The 11,827-nt window shown below is 40.8% G+C and overlaps 1 protein-coding gene and 1 long non-coding RNA gene across 3 annotated transcripts; both read right to left on the bottom strand.

Annotated features, from left to right (window-relative positions):
- Positions 1-3,180: 3,180 nt before the first annotated feature.
- LOC115143596 (uncharacterized) lies at positions 3,181-4,849 on the bottom strand. Its single transcript, XR_003865661.2, has 2 exons — positions 4,003-4,849; positions 3,181-3,344 (listed from the first exon to the last, which is right to left on the bottom strand). It is a non-coding gene; the product is annotated as an uncharacterized LOC115143596 (long non-coding RNA).
- Positions 4,850-6,109: 1,260 nt separating this feature from the next.
- rfesd (Rieske (Fe-S) domain containing) lies at positions 6,110-11,621 on the bottom strand. 2 transcript variants are annotated; one of them, XM_029682430.2, is made up of 4 exons: positions 11,520-11,621; positions 10,746-10,936; positions 8,621-8,655; positions 6,110-6,938 (listed from the first exon to the last, which is right to left on the bottom strand). In XM_029682430.2, exons 2-4 carry the CDS (start codon positions 10,909-10,911, stop codon positions 6,636-6,638), a joined length of 504 nt encoding a protein of 167 aa, XP_029538290.2. In that variant the 5' UTR covers positions 10,912-10,936; positions 11,520-11,621; the 3' UTR covers positions 6,110-6,635. The 2 variants fall into 2 exon arrangements, with proteins under 2 accessions (XP_029538290.2, XP_029538291.2); XM_029682431.2 differs by having other exon boundaries at positions 10,746-10,933; positions 11,520-11,620.
- Positions 11,622-11,827: the final 206 nt, after the last annotated feature.

Raw genomic sequence — 11,827 nt, 5'->3', positions numbered from 1 at the left:
GTCCACTTGATTCATGATGATGACTGCTAGTTTACTAAGATTTTGAAAGTATGATTTTGAGATGATCAGTCCAATCAAAGTTACGGTAGATATAACGTGATGTGACATAATTTTATCTGTGGCCAATGCCCTTGTGCCTTCATGGATGGGCACTTCTAATGTAACTCTATGGCAGCACCCAAGGGGCTTGAATTTTTTAGAGCTCTACCTGTATATTTTGCGGTGATGTAGTGTTCCCATGAGTGACAGAACACTGAGCCAATCACAGCACAACAAGAGAACATTACCAAGATTACCAGAACATTACCATTACCATTATTTCCGCTGGCTGCCCCACTACCACAGTAAGCACTGAGCTAGGCTGAAACACCTGCATTTTGGAGATGCCTTACTCAATTAAGCAAAAAAGTGACCATGTTTGTATACGGCTTTGTTAACTCAATTATGTTTTTTCTTACATTGTTTGCAAACATATATGTGACACGTATTAATGCCAAAATAACATGCTAAAAATGTGGGTCTCAAAACAGGTGGGGTAGCCCTGAATGATGGGTCGCCACTGCTCATTTATAGGAATGGGTAATTATTCATAAGTTGCTAGCTATCCCCTAAACCCATTTTAAGGGATAATCTTCTTCAGTAGTTTGGTAACTTCCTGGTTGGTCCCTTTACACCTGTCACATGCTACACTGTTTAAATGAAGTGCTTTGAAACACTAAAACTAGTGGCAACTGAGATGCCACCAACTTAAAGGAGACAAAACCTTAACTTTGTTGGAGTATTAATAAAACATGACCCTGAGATGTTCTGAAACACGATACAGTGTGTTGTACCACTTAATTAAGAGTTGTGCAAGACCTTGCCAGAGACAGGGAGCACTACCGGAAAGGGTTGAAAACATTATGGTATTTCAAGTCCTGTTTAGTGCAGAATTAAATTATTTCCCTTTTGGTGTTGTTTCCTCTCTTTAAAGATTCTAAACACTGTTATAGTGTGTCGTTTCCTCTTTAAAAGCTTCAAAATATTATAATAGTGTGTAGAATCCTGTCTAGCACAGAATTAGTTCCATTCTCTTTTGGTGTCGTTTCCTCTTTAAAGCTTCTAAATACTATGTGTTCAGAATCCTGTCTAGCACATAATTAGTTCCCTTCTCGTTTGGTGTTGTTTCCTTTCTTTAAAGCTGCAAAACACTATTTTGGTGTTTCGAATCCTGTGTAGTGCAGAATTAGATCCCTTCTTCTGGAGTTTCAAAATAGTGTAAATGAGAGTCGCTCTTATTGTGTTCCCTGCTCTTGTATGGGGTGCTGATAAACCTCTCATTGGTAATTCCAAAAGGTCAAACAAAGTATTATGCTCAAACAAAGAACACGAGAAAGGATTGTTTGGTGAAAATATACTTTTGTAAGTTTGTCCAGAGTAATATTTCATGAGTACATTGAAGCTTTAAATGCTTTATTTTCTTTGCATTTTATAAAATGACAACAAAACCTTAACAGGTCATTCACATTTATCAATTTGTAGATTGATAAAGACCGTTCCAAGATCTGAAACATATTTAGCGTATTCGTATTCTCAGGATTGGATGTTGTTGTACAGTAAATTGCAGGTCCAATGCTTGATTGGGGAAAGTACAGGACCTTCTCAGCGTCGGAGCATTTCCCTTACAAGGCAAAAGGCGACGTGGAATGGCTCCACTCTAATGTAATTGGAGTCCTGAATAAGGGCTACCTCTAAAAGCCCAATTTCCAATTACGGCCAAATTCGAGTTGGGTCGAGTGACGGGCTGGTGACGCCATTACTATACAACCACCAAGGTTGTTATATATATATATATTTTACAACCACCAAGTTCATTACTGCTGGATACTGACAACATTTAGATAGCTATTCTGGGCTTGTTGCTGTTAGCTAGTTCATGGACAAGCAGGAATGCAGTAGTCAGACATGACACAAATTACCACCATAGCTGGATTATTCATTCATTTTTGCACTACACAATAAACGCGTATGAGACCAGTCAGACCTCAAATGCTAGCTATCTAACGTTAGCTAGCCAATCAGAGTTGAAAAAAACTAACAGGCGAACTAAGCAGGAATTTTAGCTGTCCTGGTCGCATTGAAAGCTAGCTAACTAACTACATTTTTATCAAGCCTGTCGTCTGGTTTGCTTGGTTAGCTAGCTAGCTAATAGCCAATGTCAAGGTAGGAATTAAGCTAGCTAGCTAGCCTGTAATGCTAGTGTTGATAATGGGATATGATAAAGGGTGAGTCGGTCAAGGATCGATGCAGACAAGGTGGTAGATTGTACGACAAGCGACAGGTTTATTTCAAAGTGGAGATATCTGGTACAGCGTATATACGGGCCCCTCTGTTAGCTCATCAGAGACTAGCAAAAAAGACACTGCTAACAATGGGTACAAGCTTCATATACAGAACAGAAAGTAGGTTGATATCTAGGAGATCGGATTTATTGGATCAGGCTGGGGTGTAGTCATGCATTGGCTCTGTTGTCTTCCGCTAGAATCCTGCCATGCCTGTTCTTGGTCGTACCCTGTTCAGCTGAAAAGGAGATGCTATCTTCAGTCACACAATGTTCGGCAGGGAGATTATGTGTGTGTGTTATAAGTCTAGGCTTTCTGCCAATCTGTGGGTGTCTTAGCAGCTATGTACATGTGCGTCAATGCGTCCCTATCTTCAGGGGAGTTGTGAACTGCGGCTAGCACCTGTGGCTAGGAGTATCCTGTTGTGACAGTGTTCTGATGATTACAGTGAGTGTGTGGATTATTCTGTTTTACTATTCATTTTTGCACAAAGTGCCAATAGGAATTAGCAGTCCTCTACAGAAGCTAGCTAACGTTAGCAAGCTAAAGCATGGCTCGAGTCTGACTGGCACTGACAGCTTAGAGTAAAGTTAAACACAATATACAGCTAGCAACATAAAGAATGAGTCACATATTGTCTATCTAGCAACATGACATAATTTCTCATTTCTGGAGATAGGGCAATGCCAGCCCAACCTGGGTTGACTTCAAAGTGCCAATAGAAAGAGGCTTACGTGGACTACAATATACATGTAAAGAATGAGGGGTATAGATAGGGCTGCTGAAAGATGACCATCTACGGTGGGATTCTGGTTAGAGAAGATAGGCAGAGATGTAGTTATGACTCTTTACACATGTACAAACTACATCGCTGACCTGAGTATTTATATTCAGATGGTACATGTTGCAATGGATTGAATCACAGTACAGTTGAGCTAGATGAGAAATTGACATTTCAGTCGGCATTAGTCTGATCCTTGTCTTGATTGGCTTTGGTTAGAATTGACCCATATTCATGATTTTCTGGGTGGAGACAGAGAAATAGTATCACAATACATCATTACTTATTAACTGTTATAATATTAATACATCGATATATGAATACATACATCATTACTTATTAACTGTTATAATATTAATACATCGATATATGAATACACAATTATTACACATATCATTATCAATAAGCAAAATCCAAATATTTGAATAAAGCTATGCAAATATAGCAACAAGATAACATTACATTTTAAAGTAGGGTATAATGTGGCATGAAAGGCGAAACCTGACTAGCAGTGGCTATTCACTGTAGCAGCATGTGGGGCATGCATAAAAAAATGATGAAGCTCATAAAGCTAGTAGGCAAACAAGCCAGCAGTATTAACTAAAACGGATGCAATTTGCATTAAAAAAACATGCACAAACGGTGCAAACAACAAAGTGTCAATTGACAACTACATTTAGGTTAAAGAAAACTGATCAATTAATCAAAATGGCTGCTTGGCTTGGACTTATTACACTATTGACTTAAACCTGACTTGAACCATTAGCGTCCGAAATGCTACACAAAACACATGTTCATGTTGAGTGAATTCCTTTTCTGTTTCCTTCTTCAATGTGAAAACATTTTGTACTCAAGTTTTCATTGACGCACACTTTCTTGGATTGTTTTGGAAAGTCTCACCTGAGCGTTTGGTGTGCTCTCGCCTGTCTGAGTTTGCGAAGGACCCGAAGAGAGGGGAGGCACACAAACTTGCCTGTTTTTTTTTACACAAGAACAAAGAATAATCACTCCTGCTGTGAATGCCCTCTCTCCACCTCCCATGCCCCAGACTGTGGGAATTCTGATCAGTATGGCAGCACAATGTTTGAAATTCACATTTGACCTTTAATCTAAACATGTGTCTTCTGATATGGGGACCCAGAGTTTAACTCAATGTGATTTACAAGTTCCTTACAAGTCATGTGGATATATGCTTGAGTGGGTTTAATCCCCACTTCCGCATATCTCACCTTCACTCCTTCTGTTTCTAATCTGTCTAAATAAAGTATTGAAAAAAAATATAGGTGCACATATGTTGATTTAACATGGATCAAGTAAAACAAATGTCCATGTTTTATTGACTCAAATCCATGTTAAGTCTATTTATCTCAAGACTGAATCGGCCCCAATGTGCTCAATGTAACAATGGTGGTCAGCACAGCTGTTAAGACTGAAGACTGGCTGAATGGACTAAGGCAGTGTTTTGACAAGCAGGAGACCCAGGTTCAAATCCATATTATCACACATACACCAGCTTTATACATGTGTCCTCTACTATAACTTACTTACTTGAAGTATTTTGATTGTAACATAATTTATAATCTCACAATGAGCCTGGAAACTGTAATAATCTATACCTAGTGCCATTGTCTACCCTAGGAAAAGTATTACATTCCTGTATCCTCTTTAAAATATGAACATATTTCAGCAAACCATGGAGAAATATATCAGCTCTGGCTCTTACACTTAATACATTTCTAAAATGAGTCACTGGAAAGGATTGTGTGAGAGTCTGCAAAAATATTTTTGTACTGAAACCCCACATTTTTCCCCACAATACTTTTAAAAACACCAATATTCAGATTGAAGATCCACTTTTGAGTGTTTAAGAGTACTTCCATTCTGTTTTAAAACAAAATACTTACATTAGGTTTACATTCAAAGCCCATCCAAACACCAGATCTTAGTTTAGGTGCAACTACTTTTCATGGTTTCAGTACACAATGATGGTGTTTTGAGTCTTTCTATTTGAACAGTGTACGTTTTCCATGTTTTTGGTTAACATTTCATCCCATCAGAACGTTTTTCTTGTAATTAATATATTTTTCTTAAATTAATGAATTTATGTCCTGGGGATAATGTTAATTTGGTGCTTATTGCAGACCATTGATGCAGCGGCTGGGTTGGTTCTGCTGCAACCTGCTGAAAACGTTCTCAGAGAGAGGTAACTGACACATGTCTATTGGCTATCCTTTCGAGATACACATGTAGCCTATTACAATAGCAATACATGCATGCAGATACACTAAATGTACTAAATTCATCGGGGCATGGAATCTACAAGGTGTCGAGTGCTCCACAGGGATGATGGCCCATGTTGACCCCAATGCTTCCTACAGTTATGTCAAGTTGGCTGGATATCCTTTGGGTGGTGGACCATTCTTGATACACATGGGGAACCGTTGATGGTGAAAAACCCAGCAGTGTTGCAGTTCTTGACGCAAGCCGGTGCACCTGACACCTACTAACATATCCCATTCAAAGGCACTTAAATATTTTGTCTTGCTCATTCACCCTCTGCATGGCATACATACACAATTCATGTCTCAAAGCTTGAAAATCCTTCTTAAATCAGTGTAGATGAAGGGGAGGAGACAGGTTAAAGTGAATTTCACAAGTGACATCAATAAAGGATCATAGCTTTCACCTGGATTCACCTGGTCAGTATGTCTTGGAAAGAGCAGGTGTTCTTAATGTTTTGTGTACTCAGTGTATTTTTCTGCATTATTGTAATCAATGAGTTTCTGGGTTATTTTCTCTTTCCACAGATTTAATTGAGTTCAATGTTAACAATATCAATAGGTATTCCTATGAACAAGAGAAAGGGGAGTTCAAGGCTGCTGTGAAGCACTGAATACACATCTTACTTAGGCCTACTTCTTAATCCTGCTCATCCCCACTGGGACATAATGCCATTATATAATAGGCTGCTACACATCCAAACCAAAAGAAAACAAGCCATCAGCACTCATTTTATTAGCTTTATTACTGAACCCCAGGAGTCTTGTGCTTTGTAGACTTAACTCATCCCACGTGAGAAGGAGCTACAATTCACAAGTCGGCTGAGCAGTGAGTGAGATAATCTGTATAAGATAACGTAACAGCCTAAAACACATAAAAACAGATTCTTGTGGAATGTATGAAATGTACACAACAACAAAAAAACTGATAATGTTACCCCTACCCCATACATTAAGGAAACATGTGATTGGTCGTTTTTAAACTCAGTTCACTCACATCCTGCCTTTAGCATATTTATGTCAGAGATCTGATTGGCTGCTCAAGTCTCTGGACACAAATCAAATGTCAAGGTTGCCATAATTACTACATCCCCATTTGAAGACAAGTAAACTTCAGGAAAACCCCAAATGTATGTTAATAGTTGGACCTGGCTTCCTCTCCTCGCCTCCTTCCCTCCTTTACCTTCCCTTCAGATCAGTGCAGATGAGGAGGCAAGGAGAGGAAGCCATTTTAGACTATTGACATACAGTCCATCAGGAGGTTGTGTTAGATTTCTTAGAAGAATCTTCGGCCTCCATTCTCTCCCTCTCTACTTTGCCCTTCTCTCCCTGGAAGTAGTCAGACTCGATAAAACGAGACATGTGGGACAGTGTGACATAAACGTCCCCGTCAGTCTCGGTCACCGTGTGGACTCTTTGCTTGATGCCCTTGGAGTACCACCTTTTTGTGGGCACTGGGGCATAAGGGTTGGTGGCCCTGTAGATGCCCTCCCCCTCAGCGAGAGAGATCTTGTACTTGTGCTTTGGACACACTATGCACAGCTTGCCGTCAAATTCCTGCAAGAAGAATGAAATCAAGATAAGGTATTTATCAGATAGATTATATTTAGATTGGGCGTGCACGTAGAGGAAAAGGTATGTCGCTAGTACCTCGTTTCCAACCAGGGTACATGAATAGTGGAGCAAACTGTAAATGTGAAACCAATTACTTCTTTGCTGACACAGTTACCAACCTGGAACACACACAGGGCCGTAACTACCTATGAGGACACTAAGGTATTTTTTTCTAATTTGAAAAAAAGTACAAGAATAAAAATAAATATTTTGTACACAATAAAGAAAATCAATTACGGTTATGTTGGTCCCAGCGGTGATCAAAGCTCAGAATGCTTATATTTTTGATCTGACTGAGTTCTAATCGCGCCTGCCTCTTTGCGAACAAGTAGACAAGAATCATGAACAGTGGATTGTTCATTACATTAGCCTACATCCCCCGGATTTACGTTTTTAGCAGTAGCCTACATTCACCAATCTCTCAAACGGTTAACTCCGTGAAACCAACAACACCAGCTAAGAGTCGGCTCAAGTAAGCGAGATGTGTTTGCGAGATGCCGGATAAAAGGCCATTTTTAAACCGACTCTCTGGAAATTAGTGCACAACTGGTGAATAGCTGCGTATGAATAGTCAGGTGTCAAGCAGCGGGCAGAGATTTATATTGTAGTGGAAGGCGCTACATGGTCAATCCGAAGTCTGCATTGGCCGTGCAGCATTTAAGGTGATCTGGCCTATGCAGCGGTCAGGGCATCATACTTCTTGCATTTCTCGGAGCAGCTCAGAGCTGTTGTGAGGGAAGTTGTCAAGGAAGTGAGTTTGTGTTATACAGGACCTCCCGCCCTCACCTAACGTCAACCAATCATGTCAATGCAGAGCTACACGAAGCCCACCGTATTGTTAAAACATTTGAGAGGCGCTCGGTGATGCGGTACAGAGCTCAATTTGCGTCACACCATCCATAATGCCTCGACAGCGTTATTGCATTTCGGTACAACAGAAGTACATTCATTTCCAATGGAACGCTGCGTTTGCTTTGTAGCATTGCGTTGCAGAGGCAGTTGCAGTGCGTTCCGTGTGGTGCATACATTTCACTTATCAAACATATGCGTCAAACTGTATGCGTAGACGTTTTGACAGTAATGGTAGCAGAAGGTGAGTGTTGAACTTTTGTTGCACACAATATCCAGATGATGCTGCATACCATTTTGCGCAAAACACTGTAGGTTTGATCAAGACGTAAATTCGATAAATCCAACCAATGCACCACACAGAACCCACTGCAACTACCTCTGCAATGCAATGCTGCAAGGCAAACGCAGCGTCCCATTGGAAATGAATACTTCTGGTGTACCAAAATGCAAAAACACTGTCGGTGTGATCGAGGCTGGGGTCATTTTTGCTTGTTTTTTCTGTTCTCCCAATAGCATTTTAAAGTGTTTTAATTGTATATAAATGCAGTAAATGGGGGGGTGGGGGACCTCACTAAACTCAAACCCTGGTTACAGCCCTGCTGAACACACACTCAGGCCGGGAGAGGCACAGGGCCAGCTGCAGAGCAGCGACCCTGGAGCAGTTTGGGAGTTAAGTGCCTTGATCAAAGGCACCACGGCTGTATGTGGCACCTGAGATATTTATTCATCTGGATCATTCATTTGGATCAAGCTTACAATACTAAGTCACTCACCTCTATGTCTCCATTTTGCAATGGTCCCCCAGCATCTGTCCAAGGAGGAAAGGATCAGAGTATTGCAGAATAAGAAAACAGTTTATGGCACTGTAACAATTTGCTGACTGGACACACCATTCAGATGTTATGTGGGAAAATATCCCATAGAAAACAAAGTAAATCTACCACACCGGTATAAAGATGCTCCCCAGTGCAAACCCCTTGACTTTCTGTCTTGTTCTAAAATGGATTAAATTCCCCCCCCCCCCCCCCCCAATGTACACACAATACCCCATAATGACAAAAAAACTGAAATATCACATTTACATAAGTACTTAGACCCTTTGCTGAGGGCTTTGTTGGAGCACCTTTGGGAGTGATTACAGCCTCGGGTCTTCTTGGGCATGACACTACAAGCTTGGCATACCTTTATTTGGAGAGTTTCTCCCATTCTTCTCTGCAGATCCTCTCAAGCTCTGTCAGGTTGGATGGGGAGCGTTGCTGCACAGCTATTTTCAGGTCTCTCCAGAGATGTTCAATCGGGTTCAAGTCCGGGCTCTGGCTGGACCACTCAAGGACATTCAGAGACTTGTCCCGAAGCCACTCCTGCGTTGTCTTGGCTATGTGCTTAGGTTCATTGTCCTGTTGGAAGGTGAACCTTCACCCCAGTCTGAGGTCCTGAGCAGGTGTTCATCAAAGCTCTCTCTGTATTTTGATCTGTTCATCTTTGCCTCGATCCTGGCTAGTCTCCCAGTCCCTGCCTCTGAAAAACATCCCCACAGCATGATGCTGCCACCTCCATGCTTCACCGTAGGGATGGTGGCAGGTTTCCTCCAGATGTGACGCTTGGCATTCAGGCCAAAGAGTTCAATCTTGGTTTCATCAGACCAGAGAATCTTGTTTCTCAAGTTATGAGAGTCTTTAGGTGCCTTTGGCAAACTCCAAGCAGGCTGTCATGTGCCTTTTACTGAGGAGTGGCTTCCCTCTGGCCACTCTACCATAAAGGCCTGATTAATGGAGTGCTGCAGAGATGGATGTCCTTCTGGAAGGTTATCCCATCTCCACAGAGGAACTCTGGAGCCCTGTCAGAGTGACCATCGGGTTCTTGGTCACCTCCCTGACCAAGGCCTTTCTCTCCCGATTGCTCAGTTTGGCCGGGCGGCCAGCTCTAGGAAGAGTCTTGGTGGTTCCAAACTTCTTCCATTTAAGAATGATGGAGGCCACTGTGTTTTTCGGGACCTTCAATGCTGCATACATTTTTTGGTACCCTTCCCCAGATCTGTGCCTCGACACAATCCTGTCTAGGAGGTCTACGGATGATTCCTTCGACCTTATGGCTTGGTTTTTGCTGTGACATGCACTGTCAACTGTGGGACCTTTTATAGACAGTTGTGTACCAATAGAAACAGGAGGCATCTGAGCTCAATTTCGAGTCTCATAGCAAAGGGTCGGAATACTTATGTAAATAAGGTATTTCTGTTTTTAATACATTTAATACATTGCATGTCTAAAAAACTGTTTTCGCTTTGTTATTATCGGGTATTGTGTGTAGATTGCTGAGATTTAAAAAAAAAAAAAACATTTTAGAATAAGGCTATAAAGTAAAAAAAATTACGAAAAAAGTCAAGGGGTCTGAATACTTTCTGAAGGCACTGTACATTAACAACCGCTACTGAGAATGTTCCAGAATGCATCTTCGAATTAGCTTGAGTCAAAGATCTGTTTGTGCAGACTTGCCCAACTCCTATCATTGGCACAACAAACAAAAGTGCTGTTTATGGAAAGGGTTCTACATGGAAAGAGTTCTATGTTCTATCTGGAACGTAAAGGGTTCTACCTGGAAGCAAAATGGGTTCTTAAAACCCCTTTTGGATCTAGATAGAACCTTTTTTTAAAGAGTGTACCTCCGTAGGTAGGCAGGAAGATCTGATCACAAATAGATCACAATATTAATTAACAGTCTACACCTATCAAAAAAATGTGGTCACAATCATAATGTTGACAATATCAGTACAAAAGGCGCATGTTAGCGCCACATATACAGGGTGCCAGGAGTTGGTAATGGCAATTGTCAAGACAGCACAAACAGATCTGGGACTTAGGCTATCTTTAAAGCACAGGAAGGACCATTTATTCTACTCACGGTAACAGTGGAAGTCCAGAGCATAGAAAATCTCCTGGTGATAGAGCACCAGTATGTCCCTGCCCTCCAGGGTCCTGAACGACCGCTTGGCTTTTATCAGGTCTTCCTTCGTGCCCACAAAGTGCAGACCGGCTGCAGGCTCTCCCCCCTCTCCCCTGTCCTCCATGGGTATGATGATACTCCAAACACTGCTTGTAGTACAAAATATAGTGCCAGTTCAATATTTAATGTTGTATACATCAACATCAACAAAATGTTTTGGATTAAAAGGCAGATGCAATTCATAATGTATTTGATTTCTCACATCTTCAAAACATTTGTCTGTGAGCATGTCCATATAATTAAAAAGTGACAGTATAAATCTGTCATGGCTACTTGATGGAATCTGACCCTTAAGTATTTTATGCATTACAAATAATGAGCATATTTGATGTATTACAGATAATGAGCATATCAGTTCAAGTTGAGTAATTTCTGAGAGCACATAAATAGTATGAGTAGTAGGAGCCTGTGCCACATGTCCAACACCCTCTGGCTAAACCATGTCATTTAGTAAACTGCATATTTCATGTCGCCCTGATGCATTCTATTTAATAGGCCTATTTAGATACACAACCATAATCAATTGACGCTAACAAGATACATGTATTTTATCCTTAATGAAGATTGTTTGAATAAAAACAAACTATCTCCCTCTCTCTCCATCAGAAAGTGAAAACAAGTTTCCATTCCCAGTTTCAAATCAATGTTAAATTGTGTTTTTTAAATGTTTACCTTGGTAGCAGCTTGTTTCCTCTCTTGCAGAAGTCGTAATGAGCTCATTTTATATGTAACCCAGAGGCCTAGTCTAATAAGGCGGTATACCATGTCGTTATCTTGCCCCTCCGGTCCATTTCAGTTGTCCCTATCTACCCATCTCACTTTCTGGAGGGGGGGATGTTGTTCTTATCTCTGTCTAACACAAGGTGGATATTCACACAGACAGACTATAATTTTCTCTGTAAAATAAAGGATTACGTATTTGAAAATGAATCAATCAGTATGATTTAGTAAATGGATATATCATACATGAATTGCAAAGT

This window comes from Oncorhynchus nerka, linkage group LG15, assembly GCF_034236695.1.
Source record: "Oncorhynchus nerka isolate Pitt River linkage group LG15, Oner_Uvic_2.0, whole genome shotgun sequence".
Classification (NCBI taxonomy): Eukaryota; Metazoa; Chordata; class Actinopteri; order Salmoniformes; family Salmonidae; genus Oncorhynchus; species Oncorhynchus nerka.
Note: the sequence above shows the minus strand (reverse complement) of the source record. Positions and strands in the feature narration are given on the sequence as shown.

Coding starts and splice junctions, on each gene's coding strand:
- rfesd (XM_029682430.2), bottom strand. CDS start 10,911: ATGGAGGACAGGGGAGAGGGGGGAGAGCCTGCAGCCGGTCTGCACTTT. Junction 8,656..10,745: donor TCTGGACTTCCACTGTTACC/GTGAGTAGAATA, acceptor CTCCTTGGACAG/ATGCTGGGGGACCATTGCAA. Junction 6,939..8,620: donor TGCAAAATGGAGACATAGAG/GTGAGTGACTTA, acceptor TTCTTCTTGCAG/GAATTTGACGGCAAGCTGTG.